This window comes from Marmota monax, unplaced genomic scaffold (genome assembly GCF_021218885.2).
Source record: "Marmota monax isolate L192 unplaced genomic scaffold, Marmota_monax_Labrador192_F-V1.1 WCK01_AAM20220418_F8-fsc00088, whole genome shotgun sequence".
NCBI lineage: Eukaryota > Metazoa > Chordata > Mammalia > Rodentia > Sciuridae > Marmota > Marmota monax.
Window position 1 is genome coordinate 4,550,502 of NW_026694492.1, and position 21,055 is coordinate 4,571,556.

The following is a 21,055-nucleotide window of genomic DNA, read 5'->3' on the forward strand; positions in this document are numbered from 1 at the left end:
AAAAAAATACTAAAGAAAATATTAGAAAACTGAGTCTAGGATATTATTTTTCAAACAATGATTTAAAAAAAAATACATCATTACTTTTATCCAGAAATGGCAAAGGAGGTTTACCATAGAGAAACATATAAATAAATGTCATTCAAATATTAACAGATTAGAGATAATAAATCGTTTTTTAAAATATAGGAAACAACTTTTGATAAAATCTAATGACTATTCATGATAAAAACTCTTAGTGAAATATGTATAGAAGGAAGTTCCTTAATCAATGATCTACCAACATCACTATTATAGGGAAAATTAGGAATAAAACAAGAATGTCCACAATTGACATTTCTATTTAACAGTGTGCTTGAGGCTTAAGGTCCTAGATAGTGTGATAAGAGGATCTGGTGCAGGGCGAGGGGGCAGGTATAATAGCTGGAAAAAAGAAAACAGCAGAATTATCTTTATTCTTTTAGTTATATTTCATAACAGCCTACAGGGTAATCACTAAAGAAAACAAAAACATGTTTAAATCATATAAGAACTTAGCAACACAGCTGAATATGAAAATTGATATATAAAATTTGGGTTTTTAGAGGAAAATGCCATTAACAAAAGAAAGAAAAATAAAGTACCTAAATTATCAAAACAAATACACAACCTCATGGCAAAAATAGAACTATAATTATAAAAGTATAATTTAAAATAATCTTCTGACATGTGCAAGGCCTGGGGTTTGATCCCCAGAACTTTGGAGAAAAAAAAAATAAAAGATAAATTATTCTGAGAGGTCAAAGGCTTAAAAAATGAAGACATACATGAAGAAAGATAATCATTATTTAAATATAATTCTCTGCAAATGGATCTCAGGTTTCCATTCAACTTCAATAAACATGACTAACAAACTTATCAAATTCCATGATAAGCCAAATTTTAAATTTAAATGCACAAACACAGGCCCAAAAATAGCTGAAATCAAAATGTGCACACATGGGACAGGAAATAGGGGGACGAAGGACTTTACCTACCAGATATCAAAACATAGTTCACTTATCATATACTGAGAGAAGGATAGGACAACCATCTAACAGACTAAAGGAATGAAGGAAAGACCCTCTCAAACATACAGTAGAACTGGGGATGACTGGCGAAAGCATAGACTTTTCTAGAAAAGTAAAATGAGAGCCCTGCTTCCCACTGCATACAAGGTCAGTCCAACAGTACAGAACACTTAAATCTGAAAAGAAAAACTGTGAGATTCCTTTCAGACAAAATGTATCAAACAATCTCTTTATGTATGACCTTGGAGTAGAGAATGGGTTTCCAACTATGACACAAAGCATAAGAAGATAGAGAGGGAAAAAAAAAAAAAAAGACATTAACGTATAGGCATCTGCTCATCAAAACTACTAAAAAAGAGGCTGAAGACAAAGTATCTGTAGCATGTGTGACTGAGAATATTATGCAAAAATATATCAACACCTACATATCAGAAAGGAAAAAGACAACAATGTAATAGAACCTGGGGAGGGAGGGTAGATCAACAGAAGGAAAAACATGAATGGTAATAAATAAATACATACAAAAAATGTTTAACCTCATTATTAAGGAAATGTAAATTAAGACCAAAATGAAATACATTTTATATCTTATACTTACTAGTCTGACACAAATTAAGAAATTTGATTAACAGCAAAGGTAGACAAAGATACATCAATAGGAAATCTTTTACACTGCAGATGGTAGATTAGTTTTTAAAAAAAGACAAGGAAAAAAAACCTTGGAAAATAATCTTCTCATGCTGCATTTTCACCTAACTCTACAGTCCAAAACACTTCTCCCAAATATCTATTCATAGGTACCTGCCCTACAGAATCAGTCTCACACACATGCACCAACAGAAAAGAAAGTGTGTAGTTCCAAAAAGTGGGTACCAACTGAGTCCATCACCTGGAACATGGATAAATCAACTGTGACACAGTCACCAACAGGGAGGGTGAACTAAGCCACGAACATCAACAGGATAAATCTTAAACATACCCCAAGTGAAACAACATGTAGCAAAACACACTATAATCACATTATTATAATCTTTGAAAACAAGGTCCAACCATATTGTATTTGGGGATGTATAGTCATGTCATAAAATTGCTTCAAAAAAAAAAAGAAAGAAAGTATGAGAACATTTACCTCTGACAGAGATGGTGAATGTGGAGAGGGAACAAAGGCACAGAGAGTGCCAATAACTGCTCTAAATTTGCTCCAGTCCCCAGGTTGAGTGGTGAGTTCAGGAGTGCTCATTCCACTATGGAGCTTCATAATTTATATATGCTATGTTTATTATTCTATAGCTATGAAATATTACATGGCAGAATATGTTTTATAATACAGGTTGACTGTCTCTTATCCAAAATGCTAGGGTCCAGAAGCATTTAGATTTTCAAATGTTTTTGGATTCTGGAATATTTGCATGTATATAATGATAAACCTGGGGGATGGGACCCAGATCTGAAAAAAAAATTCATTTATGTTTCATACACACCTTACACATCCAGGCTGAGGTGATCTTATACAATTTTTGTGTGTGTGTGCATCTGTTACATGAAATCAGATGTGGAATTTTCTACTTCTTGTGATGTCAGGGTCAGGATCGGTGCTCAAATGGCTTCCTCTTCTGGAGTATTTCTGAGTTTAGATTTTCAGATTTAGAATATTCAATTGTATTGGATTGTGGTTAAATTGAAAAATAAAAAGTATCTGGTAAGAAGGCATACAGAAGCAGCCTTTCTAGCGAACACAACAAGTCTTGCTATGAAGGAGGGCAAGAGAGAGGGGTATGGCCAGGGGAATGTGAATCAGAGGAGAGTTTTGGTTTTATTTTTAATTGCAAAATATTTCAAGCATTAAAAAAATAAAAAGAAAAGAAGTATTATAACAAACAGCTATCCACCCATCCCTATCTTCATCAACCTTAGCATTCTACCATATTCTCCATTGAAAACAACACACACAAAAAAAGCACTGTCAATCTATTAAAAGTTCTCTGTGCTCAGCCCAAAAGTAGTTATATTTCATTTTGGTTTTAACTGAGGCATACTGGATGCTAGCAGGAATTCTCTAGGAGGCTGGGGTGCTGCCCATGTATATGATACTGCGCCATAAGCTTGTAAGCAGTGGAAACAGACATGAGTGAAGGGGTTTTTCACTTGGTGCCATTGGTCCTGCGCCTCTCTCCTTTCAGCATTGTTGGATGAAGAACATAAAGAGCTCCAGGGTCATGAAGGCAGGTATCACTAACTAGCACAGACAGCCCAAAAGCAAGGCATCTCCCCAGTGCTCTCACCACCTGGCCTAACCAAAGATGAAAAGGAAGGAAAAAAAGCAGTATTTTCCCTTCACCTTGAATGCTAAAAATACTGAAAGAATGGAAAAGTCTTCTTAATGAAAAGAGACTAACCAACACGCTGGTTTGAGAAATGACTGCCAAGAATAAACAAGATAAAAATGAGAAAATTGAGAGGGAAGAGGCAGGAGGGCCACAGGAAAAGGAGTTGATCTTTAGAAAAAAGAGAGGCTGGAATTAGCTGGGATTATAAAAAAGAGGAAACTTCATTTAGTTCCCTGTCAAGAGTTAGCAGATAACTTTCCCCAAGGGCCACCTCAGAAAACAATATATATTAAAATATATATATATAAATATTCAAGTAACAGTGTTGCCAGCCCAGATAGAATGTCACATATATCAAACCACCCTCCTCAAGTTCAACAAACATGCTCAGTAAGGTCTTATGGCTGTGCTACCTGACACCATACTGTGGAGAGAGAATTCAACTCAACAGGTCTAAAGCAGTGTTTACTGGTAATGAGAGCATAAGCTATAAGAAGCCTAAGTGGTGAACAATTACCGAAGACCATTTATTTAACCACTTCTACCTATGCATCCTCAAAGAACAGATTGCAAAATCAACCTAACACTTTGCTTGGAAAACAAAATGCACATCTGTAGTACTTGGTGTCTAAAAAGGCAAAAGAGAGCCCATGGTGGCTGGGAAGTACATTTGGAAGTATTAAAGAGCTTTAGGAAGTTTCAACAACCACCACCACCAAAACAATAAAAACAAATGCCCACCACAAATGCTCTCCAACAAGCTGAAGGCACGGATTTCAAATAAAGGATTTTCCAACTTCATTCACCAGCTACAGTGTAGAACCAGCAGCCTGTCTCATGTAGGGACATCTGTAGAGGCTTCTGGTGTGGGTCATCCACCCTATGGGTCTGCATTCCAGGCTACTGTGGAGTGTTCCCAGGGACAAACTGGATCAGCAGCACACTGCAAAGGTGTGCTCAGTAAGGTCTTGTGGCTGTGCTCCCTTTTGCTCAGACTTGTGGGATGGGGCGCTCCTAGCTCCCCAGCCTCAGCTCCAACCTAGTTCTCCCCTACTAGCGCAACCTGATCTCTCTGCACGAAACCCTTTACCCTAGTCCACTGTTCCTATTTAATTCCCCTTCATCCATCAGACTTCATTTCAGGAATGCCCAACTCCAAGTGCCCGTCCTGACTGCTCAGCGTGCTCAGATTTCCTTATCGCAGACTCTTCTCCTGCCACACACCTCTCATATTTGTAGAACTTGATAATTTTTCAGGTTGATTATGCCATTAATGTCTGCCTCCCCCAGTTAGGCAACTCAGGAACATATATATCTGTCTTGCTCAACATTTCATTTCCAGCACTTGGCACTTGACCCCGACACATGTTACATTCTCAATAAATATTTAATTTTTAAATAAAATTTTACTATGTGTAAATTTTTAAATATTAAAAATTCAATTGTAGGAATAAAAAAAAACATAAGTATATTTATCTAGTGCTCCAGCAGTAAACTGACATAAATCCACATTTGTAATGTCTACGCACAAAGGACAAATGGAGGGCTGGGGTTATAGCTCAGTGGTAGATCATTTGCTTCACATGCATGAGGCACTGGGTTCAATCCTCAGCACCATATAAAAATTACAAAATTTCAAAAATTTTTTAAAAAGGGACAAATGAACAGTAATTGTCATTGCCTCCCATAGTGTCTGGTACTAAATTTGAGAGTGCATTTACAACAATACTCTTCAAGGTCCAATTTCCATAACAAGTCTAATCTATCCTCCTTCTTTAGATTCACATAGACATCCATATATACAGATTCTAGGATTTGGGGTTTTCTTGCAAATATGCAGTCTGCACATTTTTTAAAAGTCTTTGAAGAAGTCTACTTGTGTATTTCTGTAACACCTGTTTGAAAAGCACTTTCTTACTGAATCATGGTAGAACTTTCATCCAACATAGCATCGCATGCGCCAATCACAAAGCAGAGGCTGACATTTGTTCTTTATATCACTACAGCATCTAGCATGGTATAGCATGGCAGCTGGTATTGGGCTCTCAAAAACTTTTAGATGATGAATGAGCAAATGTGCAAAAGCAGTAAATGAGTAGGAGTTAACCATTCTATGGGAGAAGCAGTATGTTTTGTTTTGATCTATTGATTGATTTTTGGTAGCACTAGGGGTTGAACCCAGGAGCATTCTACCTCTAAGCTACATCCCCAACCCTTTCTATTTTATTTGAAACAATCTCGCTAAGTTACCCAGGCTGGCCTCAAACTTGCAATCCTCCTGCCTCAGACTCCTGAGGAGATGGGATTACGGGTGTGAGCCACTACACCCAGCTGCGAGTTAATCATTCTTAATAAAGCTGTCATTATACCAGTGAAATATATTCCCACTGACAAAAAAATAATAATAATAACTTGACATGTATTCATCTCCTTCGTTTTTCTGAACCTTTCAACATTCTTTACACAATCAAGGCTGAGGCCATTACAGACTACCTCTCATCCACTGTACCGAAATTTTTTAGGATTAATGCACAGAATTCCTTTGCCAGTACAACATTGCAAATGTACACCCCATATAAAAGAGAAATTGTGTGTGCATCAAAAAATAAATTAAAGAATAATAAAAAGTTAGTAAAATCAGGGAAAATTTAGATGTCAGAAGAAAATTAATCTAGCAACCTAGCAGTTAAAAGTAAGTAGATAGGGCTGAGGGTGTGGTTCAGTGAGTGAGTGCCACACATGTGTGAGGCCTGGGTTCGATTCCAGGATTCTCAGCACCGCATATAAATAAATAAATAAAATAAAGGTCCATCAACAACTAAAAAACATATTTTAAAAAAAAAGTAAGTAGGGGCTGGGGTTGTGGCTCAGCGGTAGAGCGCTTACCTGCACATGCAGGCCCTGAGTTCAATCTTCAGCACTACATAAAAATAATAAATAAAATGAAGATATATTTTAAAAAAGTAAGTAAATGAAGAATCACACCACAGTGCTCACAAGAGAATAGGGGGAAAAAAGCCTCAAAGGTATGCAACATCATCAGTTAGTGAACAATGGTGCTCAAGAAGACACACAAAGAACAATTATCCAACCAAGGATTAAAACTGATAGTGTTTCGTCTTTCTTTTCAAAAGTGTAACTTAAGTCTTAAAATATTATTACTACCTGGTGACCAAAAATTTTTTTACTGTGTTTAAAATTATAAGGCTCAAAATATTTCTAGTATAAAATCCTTAATATTATGGAAAGTGAAGAAAAGGGTTGAAGAATACATAGAATCTCAAAAAAAAAAAACTGTTTTAATCTGTCTAGAATATTCTCATTGTAATAAAATTTTTCTCTTACTCTGTAGCACTCAGAATTATTCATTAATAAATTTTTCCTAAGCCAATATCAACCATCACATGAATTTGTGGCCTCACTGAAGTACATGGTATTGTGAAATTTATATAGATCACAGAGAGAAAAACTATCATCTCAACCCATCCATACTTGGGGAAAGGGCAGTATACACACACACACATATTTTTTTTCCTCTTTGTGATAATAATTATGTTAGATTTAATCAAAGGTGTATCTGCCCATTCCACAATGTTTTTACAAACATTTTATAAGTCTTGGCTAAGATATCAATATCTTTGAGACAATTTTCAAAATGCATTTCTAAATTAATATATGGCAATATTAGCTATCACATTCCCTGCTAGTTTTTAAACAACAACAAAAAGATGTAGCACTAGTAATGGTGAAGGCAGTGATAATAAAAATTGTAATGCTAATTTTCACATCTTAAAATGTTTTAAATATAGTAGTGCTTTTTTCTGAAAAAGTGGAAACCCATCCTGAATTGCACTGGTGAGTTTTGAATTATTTTTTCAGTTTTAAGATGTTATCAATATGAATAAGCTTCTTAACAGCATGCAAAATAACCCAGATTTCAGAGTTTGGTTAAATAAATAATTTTCTCCAAAGTAGCTATCATTTTGGATTGAGAAAATTTCCACTGCCAAATGATATCCCAGGAAGAATTCAAAACAGGGAACACAAAAACCTCAATTTCTATCCCGGATATTAACATTTAAAACATACTTTTGGAAGAAACTGGATTATAATCTATAACAAGCTCAAGAAAATCTAACATCAGGAAAGAAACCAAAATTCCACATCCATGGCAGGGATGTCTTCCTGGAGATGAGCACACTATGTTTCTAGTCCAGAGCCAAATCCTCTAAAGAGCAAGGACTGGTAAAGAATAAGGCTGTCTCTGGCCTAATAGTCTCTTTAATCTACCATTTCCATTCAGGTCTCTCTGCCCCTGGTTCACAGTGATTTTTTTTTTTTTTTTTTTTTTTTTGCGGTGTGGGGGGGCAGTTCTGGGGATTGAACCTAGGGCCTCAGGTGCTAGGGAAGTGCTCTACCCCTGAGCTATACCCCCAGCCCCTCGTAGGGATCTTGATACAAACTCAGTCCCTCTTTCCAGTTAGGTCAGAGAGTCCACTAACCCTTCATTATTGATCTTCCCTGGCAAGAAGTCAGCTTGCATTTCTCTACATGCCCACATTATTGTGTCTTCTGAACACTGCATGCTAATTATGTGTGTGAAATTTTCTATTCTTTCTTGTTAGACTAGATGCCCTCCAAGGGCAGGATTTTTCCTCCCACAAAGCCTATGCCTACCTACAACTGCTAACACAGGGTTGTGAACTTAGCATGTACTAAAAAGCATATCAGAGGAGCCATCAATCAGAATTACAACATGGAGATAAACAGCTAGCTAGCTAGATCACAGGCTACATCCTATCTCCACTCACAACATATTAAAACCCAAGGGCAAAACTGAAGCTATGCTACCATCTCCAGCTAGTGATAAAAGTAAATATACCTTCCTAACCATTCATTACCAATTTTTACTCATCTTAAGTGAATATAAAAGCAATTACTGACAAGGTCTGCCAATTTGCACGTTTTTCATGTCTTACTCTTCGGTATTTTACACAATATGAAAACTGGATTGTCCAGAGCTATAATTTCAATATTCTCCATAGAGGCTACGTCTTTTCCTAATGTAACAATCCTCTAAAGACTTTGCAGTTATGTCTTGGTTTGGGAAATTTGAGATTAAAAACCTTGCATTTGGATGCCTTACAATTCAGCTAAGTACCCCAAAAGGGAATGTTTAAATTACTGGAAGATTAAAGCAAGGAAGAACATTCTAAAAGGTACCCTATAATGGGGCTTTGTCACCACCTTCTCTGTTTTATTGAGAAAATAGTCTGTTCCCATAGGGCTGAAAGTTTATATGCCAACCATCAGTCTAGTTTAACTATTCGAAGTTAAAAATGTCAGAGAAAAAAACAGTTGGTAATGGGAATGCTGACAGGCCATGCAGTAAGCGGCACGGGCAGGTGCCCCTGAAGCCAGGGCCATAACTCAATCAAGCTGCATTTTGACGTCATCTGTTACAGAAAAAAGCCAAATGGTTTATGAACAGCACCAGAACCCCCGAGATTAAATTACAGCCTTGATATTTAATCATGGGTCTTACTTTGTTATTTTTAATAACACAATACATTTTAACAGTTATTCGTCAACTGCCTCAGCCAAATGAGAACTTGCGATGACAAGTGAGCCGGATTACGAAGACCATCTCTCACAATCTCAACTTTTATTATGTTTTCAGAAATGGCAGATTAGACCAGTTCTCCTCTTCTTTCTATAGACACACAGTTGATACCAACGGATGGAATCTGAACCTTAATTAAAAGCAGCACAGAGCGTGTGCATGTGTGTCCTGGTCTAGCCATTCCCAACCACAGGACTTGGGGGAAAGACTTTCAACCTCCCCAAACCTTGGTTCCTTATCTAAAAATTAATAGAGCATCTCTAAATTCGCTTGTACATCCGAGGGTCTATAAATTATTTCCTTGAAAAAAATATGGTGTGATTTCTTTGGGATTCCCTGAGGATCTGCATGTAAAATTTTTATGGCACAGAAGTCTACGGATTCAACTACAATGACTCTGATCAAAGAGGCATTCAAGTACATGAGATTTATAAGCTAAAGTTTTTAGAGGCAATATCGGCATCAGCAAATGAAACAGGTTCTGTTAAAAAGTACCATTACAAATACTGCCGCACGTGTGAAGGGTTGTTTGCAAAACAAATCAATACAGGCACATCCAACAATGGATCACAGCTAATAAACTACATATAGTAATTACCACCAATGGCAGTCGAGAAAGTCATTCATTAAATGTTAATTGTCACACAAAAGTACAAAAGCGTCCTCCTGAACAATCGTGCGGCTGCACCTTTAAATTAAATACTTTCTTACAGCCCTGAAATTCATCCACATAAACTGATTTTAAACACACCTGGGTATTTGATATGCTGATTAACTGGGCTTTTATTTGTTTTTGAAATGAAAGTAAACATGACAACCTTTTCAACACTTTTGCTATTCCTGAGAGTCTAATATAAATAAATATGTGTATATCTCTCTCCCTCTGTGTATGTATATACACACACACACATATATATATATATATATTCCTTAAAACAAAGTGCTAACCAATCTTCTCTAAAGACTAAACTACTACTTTCTTATGTGTCTCTCATAATCATTAAGAGAATTATGGTGCAAAAGTATCCTAAAACCCTGTGCCACACCTTGTGTTGGTCTAAATAGGCTCACACACATAGAAAAAGGACAGCTCACACATTAGCTTGTAAATGTGGTGGTCAATTTGGAGAATTTTACTCCAAGTAATAAGAAACCAGAAACAAAAACCACCTTATTAAAAAAAAAAAAAAAAAAAAAAACTATAATGTGCTTTACTTCTCTAATACTTAGCACTGTCTAATTAACTTGGAAGAATACCGACTGGGTCATAAAAAATAGCTCATAAAATACAAAAACTAAAAGGGGAGATTTTTTTTTTTGTTCCTACCTGGCTTCATTTTGATGCTACATCTGTACAAGATCTAATTTAACCGATACACATATAGATACTTCAGTTTTGGCCAAGAACACTTTGGTTCAAGACTTGTAAACTGAAGAACATTTCAAAACACACCATGTTCCTTATTAGGCAACTTAAGATCTGTTATCTTGGCTTATGGGAACAGATCTAAATAGCATCATAATACTAAACACTGAAAATCACAGGCCTGAGGCCACCAGGACTCAGCTCCATGCCTTGGACGAGGTTGCAAACTTCCAATATAAAATGTAGTTTACCATTAGGAGTAAATGTTTGATCTGTAAAGCTTACAAAATTACTTTGTTTATCATAGCAGATGAAAGCAAAAAGGAATAATTTTAAGCTCAAAACAAAACTGTTTATATGACAGTCTTTACTGCTCCATGATTCTGAGCATTTAAGACAGATTCGAGCAATTAACAGCATAAACTTTCATTACATAGTTCTATTATATATGTTTATGTGACTTCGCTGTTCGTCTGTTATTTAAGTGATTTCCTCATTACAATAGTAGGATAGGGATGATTTGCTGACACTGTCAAAAATGTTAAGCATTTCTGTCTCGAGAGTTCTTGGATTCCTATGCTTGTTTAATGCATTTTATTTACTGAAGTCAGTGTCAAATAGAGTACTGCTTCCTCCTTCTGAATTTAGAAAACTAACATTTTAAGCACATGTCTGGTAATAGACACATCAGAACTTCCAAACTGCTTATTTTAGTGATGCAGTTTGAATTTAGGATTATTGAGCTTGAATGTTCAAAGACCTAACAATGAACTATATACTTTTTTTACACATAAAGACAGGAGATCCTGATTTTTTAGCTATTAACAGGTCAGGCTTGGCTACCTCAACTTCTGACTTGATTACATACATAAAAATAGTTGTAAATAAGATATTTTCACTAGCACCCTGTAGATAACAGAATGAAAACACAGCAACTCTAAAAACATTCACTATACTTTCTTTTTTAAAAAATAATAACATGAGAAAAGTATACTAAATTAGCCAGACATGGTGACATACACCTGTAATCCCAGCTGCTCAGGAGTCTGACAGAGGAGGATTGCAGACTGCAAGTTTGAGGCCAGCCTGGGCAATTTAGGGAGACTCTGTTTCAAAATAAAATAAGGGCTGGGGCTGTCCCTCAGTGATAGAGCCCAGAGCCTAGCATGTGTGAGGCCCTGGGTTCCATCCCCAATACCTCAAAAAGAAAAAAGGAAGGAAGGAAGGAATTAATTCTAAGTCACAATGAAATCCTTCAAAAATGAATTACAAGGGTAGTTTATTTGGATAGTAAGGCAGGAAAAGTATTGGGTATGCTTTATATCATTACCTTTAGTAAGTTTTTTTTTAAAAATGGCTTTCTACTGTAAAGACCATAGCATTTCATGCCAAGCCTCAATATTCTATTCTATAACTATCTGCTCTTGAAAAACTGAGCTCACTCTTGAGTGTCTGCCTACACACTTGTGCACATGTGTATGAATGGAAAGTACTGAGGACTTTGGGCTGGCCACACCTGAGGTTAAAACCTAATTTTATTACTGGCTGCCTTGAAACAAGTTGTATCTCAGTTTCCTCACCTATAAATGGGACCCTGGCATCTTACTGAGTTCTTAAGCAGATTAAAAATACAATACACACACAGTGTAGAGCACACCACCTGGTTCATTAAGGAGCACTTCAATTTTGTCAGTGTACTACTCACTCACACTGGGATATTTTACCCAACCTCTTGCAAATAGGCATAGGTGAGACCAGGCAAAAGGGAATGATCAATAATCCAAAATTCTGCTCCAAACCTGAGAAAAGCACACAGAGGGCACATGCACATACAGAAGCACTTACAGGGACAAATATCACCACCCAAATCCTACTAGCCTATTATGCAGGTCAAATGACAGGAAAACAATTGTAAAGCCAATGCTATATCCAACAAAGGGTTTGCAGGGCCAAAAAGAACTAGCAAACCAAAAGTAGTTTTCTAGAATAACAATGGCACAGTCTAGAAGTTCCCTAACTTGGGCTTCAGCTTTCTTTGGCTAAACACTGAAGGTTGTGGGCAGTGTATTTCTGGGGGTTTCCATCCCCCAAATTCTGTGGCTCTATGATAATGAGTGTCTGATAACACTGTACTTTTTTAAAAAAAATCTATTAAGTTGCTGTGCCCTTTACAAAAAGTTACATGACCACTATGAAATGTTCAGTGGTACACACACACACACACACACACACACAGGGATAGCCACTAGCTGTCCTCAACAAATACTCTTCAAGTGTAGACCAATTTTTTCATACCACACCACAAACTCAAATTGATACTGATGAAATGATTTAAGGATATTGACCACTTGAATTTTCTCTATCAGACAAAATTATTTACTCATTATTTTTCCCCTCACTGAATTTACTTAATTGACACTCTTTGTTGTCATGCAAATAAAAGTTAGCTAACTTATATGAATGCCAAGAAATTTTTTTTTCTCTTGAATGAGATGTTTCACCACTGCTCTTAATCATTCAAACACCAGTTTGTTGAGCAGGCTTTAACAACTGCTGACCACCTAAGGAAAACTAAACAGCTACAAGGCTGCTTAAAGATCAACTTCTAAACTAAGGGAGGAAGATGAAAGATCTATCATAGACCAGTCAGAAATACATGTGACCACATCGGACCAATAAGTTCTTTAGTATACATAATTTTTGGCCCAACTTTAAAACTACTTTTAAAAAGATGCCAATGAGATAGTATGTTTATCTTGTACTCACAGGACTCAAATGTAACCAAATAAAGTAGACATAGTTTTTATATCAGAAAATTAAGCCTCTCCTGATCAAAAATTATGAACACTTCAGCAACTTTTTTTTTCTTTTCTTTTGGTAACTCTGTCATCCTACTTTTTAATGAGAACAATTCTCCAATCATGCAGGCATATGGATGCTTTTTGTTGGCTTTAAGATCAATGATATAATGGATATCAAATCCCTTTGTATAAATTATCATACAGGTTATAACTATTTTGTGAAAATAATTCCAGAGCCCACCAATTCTCCCTGTGAAGGTCATGGAGGCTCTGGACCATCATGGCTGAATTGTTTTACTGCTTTCTGCTGAACACCTGCAAACATCAAACAAAAACTGCAGGTCCTTTCCTGGGTTGACAAAAGCCTTTCATGTGAAAAATGCTCCCTGGGAATGTCAGGCTGTAGCTCAGGTTACATTCCATTCTCCCTAGCAGCCTCCCAATTTCTTAAGGTGGTAGGAAAAACCATGTTTGTGAAATGAAAGATTAAAGAGAATATGGCCACACATTATTTTCGTTCTCACATTGCAAATCATGATGGAGCATCCTGTATTAATGGAACCAGAAGCTATTGGGAACTTTTAAGCATGAAATATTACCATGCCTCACTCTGAAAAAAATATAGCTGATTTTCAACTAGATATAGTTTACTTACAGTTCATCTCTCTTATAGTTCCTGGATCCAAGTTTCAAAGCTACTCATGAAAGTGACATCTGAGTCCACTCAGGACAATGGATATTAACTTGAAGTAACTTTAGAAAATTATTTCTCTGTCCAAAGTTTCCTAGTTCATCCTTTCCAGTTAAAGGGCAAAGTGCAGCTTTGTGACTTTTAAAAAAATTTGTTATGCTTCAGAAAGATTTATCTTTTATTGAGTAGAATATAAGTCATCTTCTTCACTAACCCTGTGTTCCAATATGTCTTCATAGATGAGGAAAATAAACATTCCAATCTGCATCCTATATGCTACAGTCACCATCATGCAGCACTGAATGAACACCCTGCGTTTTCAATCAGACAGGCAGAATAAAAGAGTCAATAACTTTCTACCCTTACAAGTAAACATCTGGTCCTAAAAACTACACTGCTGAAACAAAGTAAGTTAAGTTCAACACCTTGAAAATAATCATTGGATATCTACTTCACAGTCATTAGAAATACTGTAACATGGCTCATTAAGGACAAAATCTCTCTCTTATGTTTATGTATGCATAAACACACACACACAAGCAAACATATCTATGTACACACACATCATTGTCTTAACTGTGTAAGTTTTGATATGTGATTACTTACCAAAATACATTAATATATATTCAATTATCCCATACTCTCTATGAACACTTAAACATTACAGCAAGGACCTTATTTAAATATGTGTATATAAAATGGTCCATATACACAGCTGTCTAGTATATGTCATACCTCTAACTCACCTCCATTTATTAAACCATATCTAAAGTAATACATTTAAGTCATTCCAAATGTGTCCATCTTTACAACAGTGGAAGCAAGTATTTCACAATGACTTTGAAAGTAGTCCATCTCTATGTCTATCTGACATCTACTTTCAGATTTAAACTAAAAACACATTTCTTAAGTAAAACATTAAGAAAATTACTGTCAGAAATAAAGTTAGTTACTGTTTTGACAGTGCCTAACATGAAAAACCAATCTAAACACTTGTACTCATTGTACTCAGCTTTGCTTCAAACATTCATATTAATATTTTCTGTCTTAAAAGTTATAAAGAGAACAGCATATAGAAACAGAAATGCAATAACAATGCAACAAACAAAAAAAAATATGTCCTCAGATAGAAAATATTAGGGTCTAAGAGAGTAAAGCACCAACACATTTTCAACAGTACTTTTAATCAAAGAGGACCCAAAAATATAACTATAGGAGGTATCTCATATAAAAATCAACTTAGAGACAAAATTTCCCTAGACTTAAGGGGGTCAGTAGAAGTTACTTATTTCAAAATGAGCAACTTTTAAAAGCTTTCAATTTACTGCACAAAAATATACCAATTACACAAATTATCTAGGTGAACAGATTTCTTTCATTGCTATTGCACCAGATGAAAATTAAGAGATGTGAAATTATATTTATAGTTGATAGACAACTCCACTGGCATCTTACAGACTCAAAGATGTCAACATTTACCAGTCTGACTTAAGAATAGTACTCTGCCTAATGTACTGTTATATACCATTGCCAGAACTCCTAAAATACTGCAGCTGTTTAACAGGCATAAATGGATTTAAGCCTCGGAATTAAAGGATAGCAGGCAACAATGTATGACTCCTTATTTAAAATTCATTGAACAACAAAAAAAATACATCTTATATGAATATCATGTTTTCAGTCTTCACTTTTAGTAAGAGACATTCAAACAGTCCCTACTAAAAACTCCTTAGATGCCAGATAATCATTGTGCACAGATTCCTTTGTGAATACCGCTATCGTTTTTTTTAAGCACCACCCAAAGATCTTTCATTTACAAAATGTTAAAAGTCCTCCCAAATTTGCAACTTTAAATATAGCAAAAATTCTTTGCAAAAGTAAATGATGAGGGAAAAGAAACAGCCAAAGCATCAAAAAAGATATTTTAAGTAGAAATGAATTCATATTTAGCTTCTCAGCTTAGCAAGAGGCTATTTACAGCTACGGTTTACTAGGCAGCATTCATCTGCAAAATTAAGTGCTCGTTGCTTTAAAAGGGTTAATTGTACACAGTACCTAATAACTGATATTATTTACAAGGGATTTCCCCTTTTTATGAAAGTTAGATTTTTCCCCCTCTATTTTCAAATAAGGAACATTAATGTATTCCCCATGTCAACACTGGCATTATCTTCACGTGTTTGATTAGAACTATATTAGAAAATCACTTGTAATTGAGTGACGGAATTTTAAGACCACTTTCTTGACTTTAAAAAAAAAGGTCCAATTTTAATTGCAGAAAATAACATTTTATGTAAGTTATATTACTGATGGATAATGAGATAACCATATCATTATAGACAACAATTCAATGACTTTTTTCAGAACACTTCAACAGAGCCAAAAATATGCAATGAGTAAATAAACAGCTAGGAACATTTAACTTCACACTAAGAAAAGAATTTACATACTTGAGCCAGTAAAATGTCCACTCGCCAAAGAAGTTGGTCCATTTTTCCCACTGCTCACAGGAGGTGAAAACATCTAAAAAGAAACAAAGAAATATTACAGTTAATAAGAAGACACTGTGCCTTGAGAGTTCATCAAAGATCTTTCATACTCTTACCAAATAACTCAGAGATTATGCTAAGGGTTTATTTAGTAAAATACATCACCAGCCAACTTAAAGCTAAAACAGGCACAACCTTTCAAAACCCCCTCCTCATTACCACTGTTCTTTCTTTTTCCTCGGGCATACTATTTCTAAGCAGTACTGCTACCCTCTGAACACACACAGTCCCCATGTTATCAAGATTCAGGTTGGAGGGTAGCAGCCTTTCTAGAAAACACTAGTTTGACAAAGGAGAAAAAAAAAAGTTGTTTGTTTTATACTGAAAACCTTGGCCATAAACGTGGCAATGTCCATTTCCATCCCGTACAGGATTTGCCTGTCATATGTGAACCCAAATAAAAATATAAGTGCCACCTGCACTAAATTCTCATTTCATCTCTAACATGAGAGCAATTTGAAGCATCTCTCTCTCTCTCTCTCTCTCTCTCTCTCTCTCTCTCTCTCTCTCTCTTTCTCTGTCTCTCTCACTCTCACTCTCTTTCACTCCCTCTCTCAAGCATTTATTTCGACCCTAATTGGTTTCCCTCTTTTCCACGTATCTAGTGGATAATGCACACCTTCCCTGAGTCAAGAGCCTGCGAAAAGCAAAGAAACGAATGGAGAAAGTGCAGCAAGCAGAAAGGGGGCTGCAAAGCTGCCTACGGCTACGTTTCCTGGCAAAACTTCCGAAAGCCATTTCTCCAAAAGAAGGTCTACAAGAGGAGCAGCAGTGGTAGCAGTGGCGGCAGCAGCAGCAGCAGCAGCAGCAGCAGCAACATGAAAGAGCCCCACTTAGAAGGCGGTTTGGATTTTATTTGTGTGTTTTGTGGATTCTTTTTATTTTGCTTTACAAATGCATCTTATACCAAACTCATCTGGCATTAAAATCGAATTCATTCCCCTGACATGTTGGGAACTTGGGTTAGGAAAGGGAAGCAGAGGGGATGGAGAAGGACCAAGTACAGTAAAACTCCACAAGTGTGTAAGTTCCTCTTTGTGCTGATCTCAGGACTATGAAATTTACAAAAATAGTCCAAAGGGTTCTAAAGAATGTATGCTCAGCATATACATAGGAGTTTTCAGAATCCCAGGAAAAGAGGTAACTAGGAGAACTACAGGTCCTACCAATCCACAGCATCATCAGTTTAAAACTTTAAAGACACTACTGGGTCTATTTTCTGTTTTCCATTTCTAGAAAAAAATAAATAAGACAAGGAGTAGTGCATGAAGTATTGGTACTCTCAGTGTTCATATGTGGCCAAGTTTTAGTGGTGGTTTGCAGTTTTAGGGGTGCCTATTTTTCCTGTCCACTGGGGTGATATTCCATTATTTTGGGGAACTGGTGGGTAAGGAATTCAAGGCAAGTAATTCGATTCTAAAAAAAGCCTGAATCGTCCATCACACCCCAAAACGAGTTTAAAACTTGTCAAATAGACCTTCATATTGACCAAGGATTCCGCCAATTAAAAATCATTCCTGTCCTTTAAAGTACTCTTGGTTTCTAGCTGAAGTGTTTGGGGTTTTTGTTTTGGGGTTTTGTTTTTTTTTTTTTTTCCACAGCTGTTGTTAGTTTCCACCGTTCTTTCTTACCGCACTGAAATCCAGTAAATCACTCAGCTCTTTGTCCGTCCCTAAGGCAGCCATTCGCTGTTGGTGATGCATTTTAGCAAAATCACACAAACCTAGAAACATGGAAATAACCGCAATCAGAAAATCCAGTCCCAATCCTTGAAGAAAACACAATCGGATTTTTGGAGACTGGGGGGTTGGGGGTGGGGATGTGGGGGCGGGTGGGATTAAGGTAGAAAGGAGGGAGGGATGGGAGAGTTGTTGGGTTTTGTTTTGTTTTTAAGATGGAATAGGCAGCAATAGCAAAAAAAAAAAAAAAAAAAAAAAAAAAAAGCGAGATTGTATTTCCAAAGAGACGATCAAACTGGTAACATCCACTCTAAAACCAAATCCGGGAAGGGGGGGTGGGGGGGAAAGCCGCTCTTCAGCGCATCGTTTTATGCAACAGGAGGTAGAGCGAGAAATGAATGGATCACAGAGAAAAGAGAAACTACTCAGAACGATCCGGTCTCAACTTTCCCCCCACCCTCCACCCCACCCCCTCACACACACTCACACGCGCACACACACACACACGCACACACACGCGCGCACACACACACACCACTCCCTTCTGCATTTCAAAGTAGCTATAAAGAAATTAAAGATGAGCGTCTCTGGAGTGAAAACACGTCCAAAGGGGGAGGGGTGACAAGGTCGGCGTGGAGGGGGGGGGACAGAGTGGAGGGTCGGGTCCTGTAATGGTCCAGCACCCTAATTTGTGAAAGAAAGGGTTGTAAAAATTAAAGTCAGGCCCTTGGCAAAGTCACCGGTCCCTCCAAGTGGGCAATGCTGGGGAGGGGTGGGGGGCAGCGGCGAGGGGGAGGGAAGAGGCGCGGGAGGGGAAGGGGTGTCTCTTCCAGGAGCGCCGGGAGCAGCTGCCCGCGGCGCGGGAGGCGGGGAGCCGCGTGCGGGGCCGCCGAGCCCGAGCCCGAGCCCCGCGCCGCCCGGCGCAGCAGCCCCGCGAGCCCGCCGGCGCCGGTACCTACCGCCCGCGCGCGAGAAGGGGCTGTCGGTGCACCGCCGGCGCCGAGGCGGCGTTCATGTCTAACCACTGCCTCCACCACCACCACCTCCTCTCCGGCGCCCGCGCCCGCTCCTGCTCCTTCCCCGCCGCCGCCGCCGCCGCCGCCGCCACTACAGATCCGCAGACACACAGCCAAGATCCCTGACTCTTAACACCAACTCTCTTCTCCGGGGAGGGGAGGGGACGGAGGGAAGGGGGGAGGGGGAACACGCCGAGGCGCACGGAATTGCAAGTTCAGCAAAGAAATGGGTGGGGGGGCTCCGGCGGGGAGACGCGGCTCGCTCCGGGTCGGGCTGCCTGGGATGCATCCCCCCCCCAACCCCCCGGAAAAAAAAAAAAGAAGAAAAGAAAATCTCAACACCTCCCCCGCTCGCAAAAAAATACAAACGAAAATTCATCGAGCACCTCATTTTTCCTCAGATCATCAGTTACAATCTGAAGCCTGAACAGTTGTGTTTTTGCCCATTTTCATCCATCCGAGGCACTTTGAAATGTATTCGAGTTTACATCCCCTCTCACTTCTTTCTTTCTCTTAACTCTCGTTCCCTCTCACTCACACATCCACACACGGCAAAGCAAGTTTATACTAGGCTGCAAATACACGTGATGCAAAAAGACTTTGCCAAGAGGAACAATATTTTTTTTTTTCTTTTCCATATATAAACCAAGCCACATTTTGCTGGGGAGATTTTCGTTTTAGTAGTTTTGCGTTGGGGGCAAAACCTGAATTGGATACTTTCTTCACCCACCCTCGTAAGTCACAGAATAGTAGAGCTGCAAACTTCGGTCAAAAAAAAAAAAAGGCAATTTGGGGGGGTGGGTGTGGATGTTGTTTTGTTTTTACACTTGAGTTCCTAGGCACGCAAAGTCCGCGTTCGCCAGCGCTGTAAGTTTTTCATCCAACATTTACCATCATAGGCCCTGCATGCTCTTAAAACACACTTTTTCACATCACTTTTTAGGATAAAAATTAAGCTTCATAATTCTATCGTTTCGTAATCACAAACGTGCTTTATACAGTATATGCAACATACGCTATGTTAACGTGTGTTAAAAAAACACATTCTACACACCCTGATATTACTAGATGCTCCAGTACATACACAAAATGCATGCACATACTTTTTCGTATTGGCAATTATTTAATAGGTCGTTCCTTTTGTTTTAATAAAGCATTGGGATCGACATTTTAAAAATTAAATTCAATTACAAACAGTTTACTCTGACAGCAAATTGTAACGTTACCTTAAATGGCCACAAATATGCTCACAATATTCCAAGGAAAGAGACTTTAAAGAGAGAAACAAAAATCTTCTGCGAGTACTTAGTATCTCACATGTGTATCCCCCAAAAAAGTATTTTAAGTAGTACTCAGTCCTGCTCCAGGGATATCCACAGATTACAAGATTATGCACCTGGCTCTGGTATTTGCATTTTCCACCATAAAACTGCAACAAAATTACCTCCCCCAAAAAATAAATCATTAAAAAAATCCAACAACTTTTTCTTATTGTTTATAAAAAAAAATTATCAACACAGGGTAGTTATAATATTTCCTCAAACAAATCTTGTTGGGTTTTTTTCTTCTCCTCTTATAAAGTCTTAAACTTGTTCCAAGTTTAGAGGTGTCTCATCATCATCATCCTCCTCCTCATCATCATCACCATTGACTCCCCCGTGGAGTCACATTGATAATAATAGGTTTCCCTGAAAGATACATTGTAATCCATTCACATCCGGGCACTGCGGGCTTATAAAGAGAAGGCGCTGCGGCCGCGGCTGCTCCTCCAGACAATGACTGGGGAGGGGCGGGGCGGGAGCGAGCGACCATAGAGTGGTAAACAGAGCGCCTAGAGAGGCTGGCCAAGATGGCGGCGCGCGTCGGCCACGCCTCCTCCGGGAACGGAGGCGGGTGGCCGGGCTGGAGCCCGCGTCGCGCGTGGAGCGACACTGCAAGGGTTCCTTGGGTTGGG

The 21,055-nt window shown here is 38.0% G+C and overlaps 1 protein-coding gene across 13 annotated transcripts in view; it reads right to left on the reverse strand.

The window, feature by feature from the left end:
• The window catches only part of Tcf4 (transcription factor 4), a 347,226-nt gene extending 326,391 nt beyond the window's left edge, over positions 1–20,835 (reverse strand). For 5 of the 13 annotated variants that reach the window (XM_058571346.1, XM_058571340.1, XM_058571341.1 and 2 more), the window contains exons 1-3: positions 19,488–19,643; positions 18,038–18,129; positions 16,308–16,380 (exon numbers count right to left, since the gene is read on the reverse strand). In XM_058571346.1, the coding sequence (XP_058427329.1) occupies positions 16,308–16,380; positions 18,038–18,109 (145 nt within the window). In that variant the 5' untranslated portion in view covers positions 18,110–18,129; positions 19,488–19,643. Of the gene's footprint in view, positions 1–16,307; positions 16,381–18,037; positions 18,130–19,044; positions 19,169–19,487; positions 19,646–20,327 lie in introns of those variants that run through there. The other 8 variants (XM_046419428.2, XM_058571344.1, XM_058571343.1 and 5 more) reach the window with 8 other exon arrangements.
• Positions 20,836–21,055: the final 220 nt, after the last annotated feature.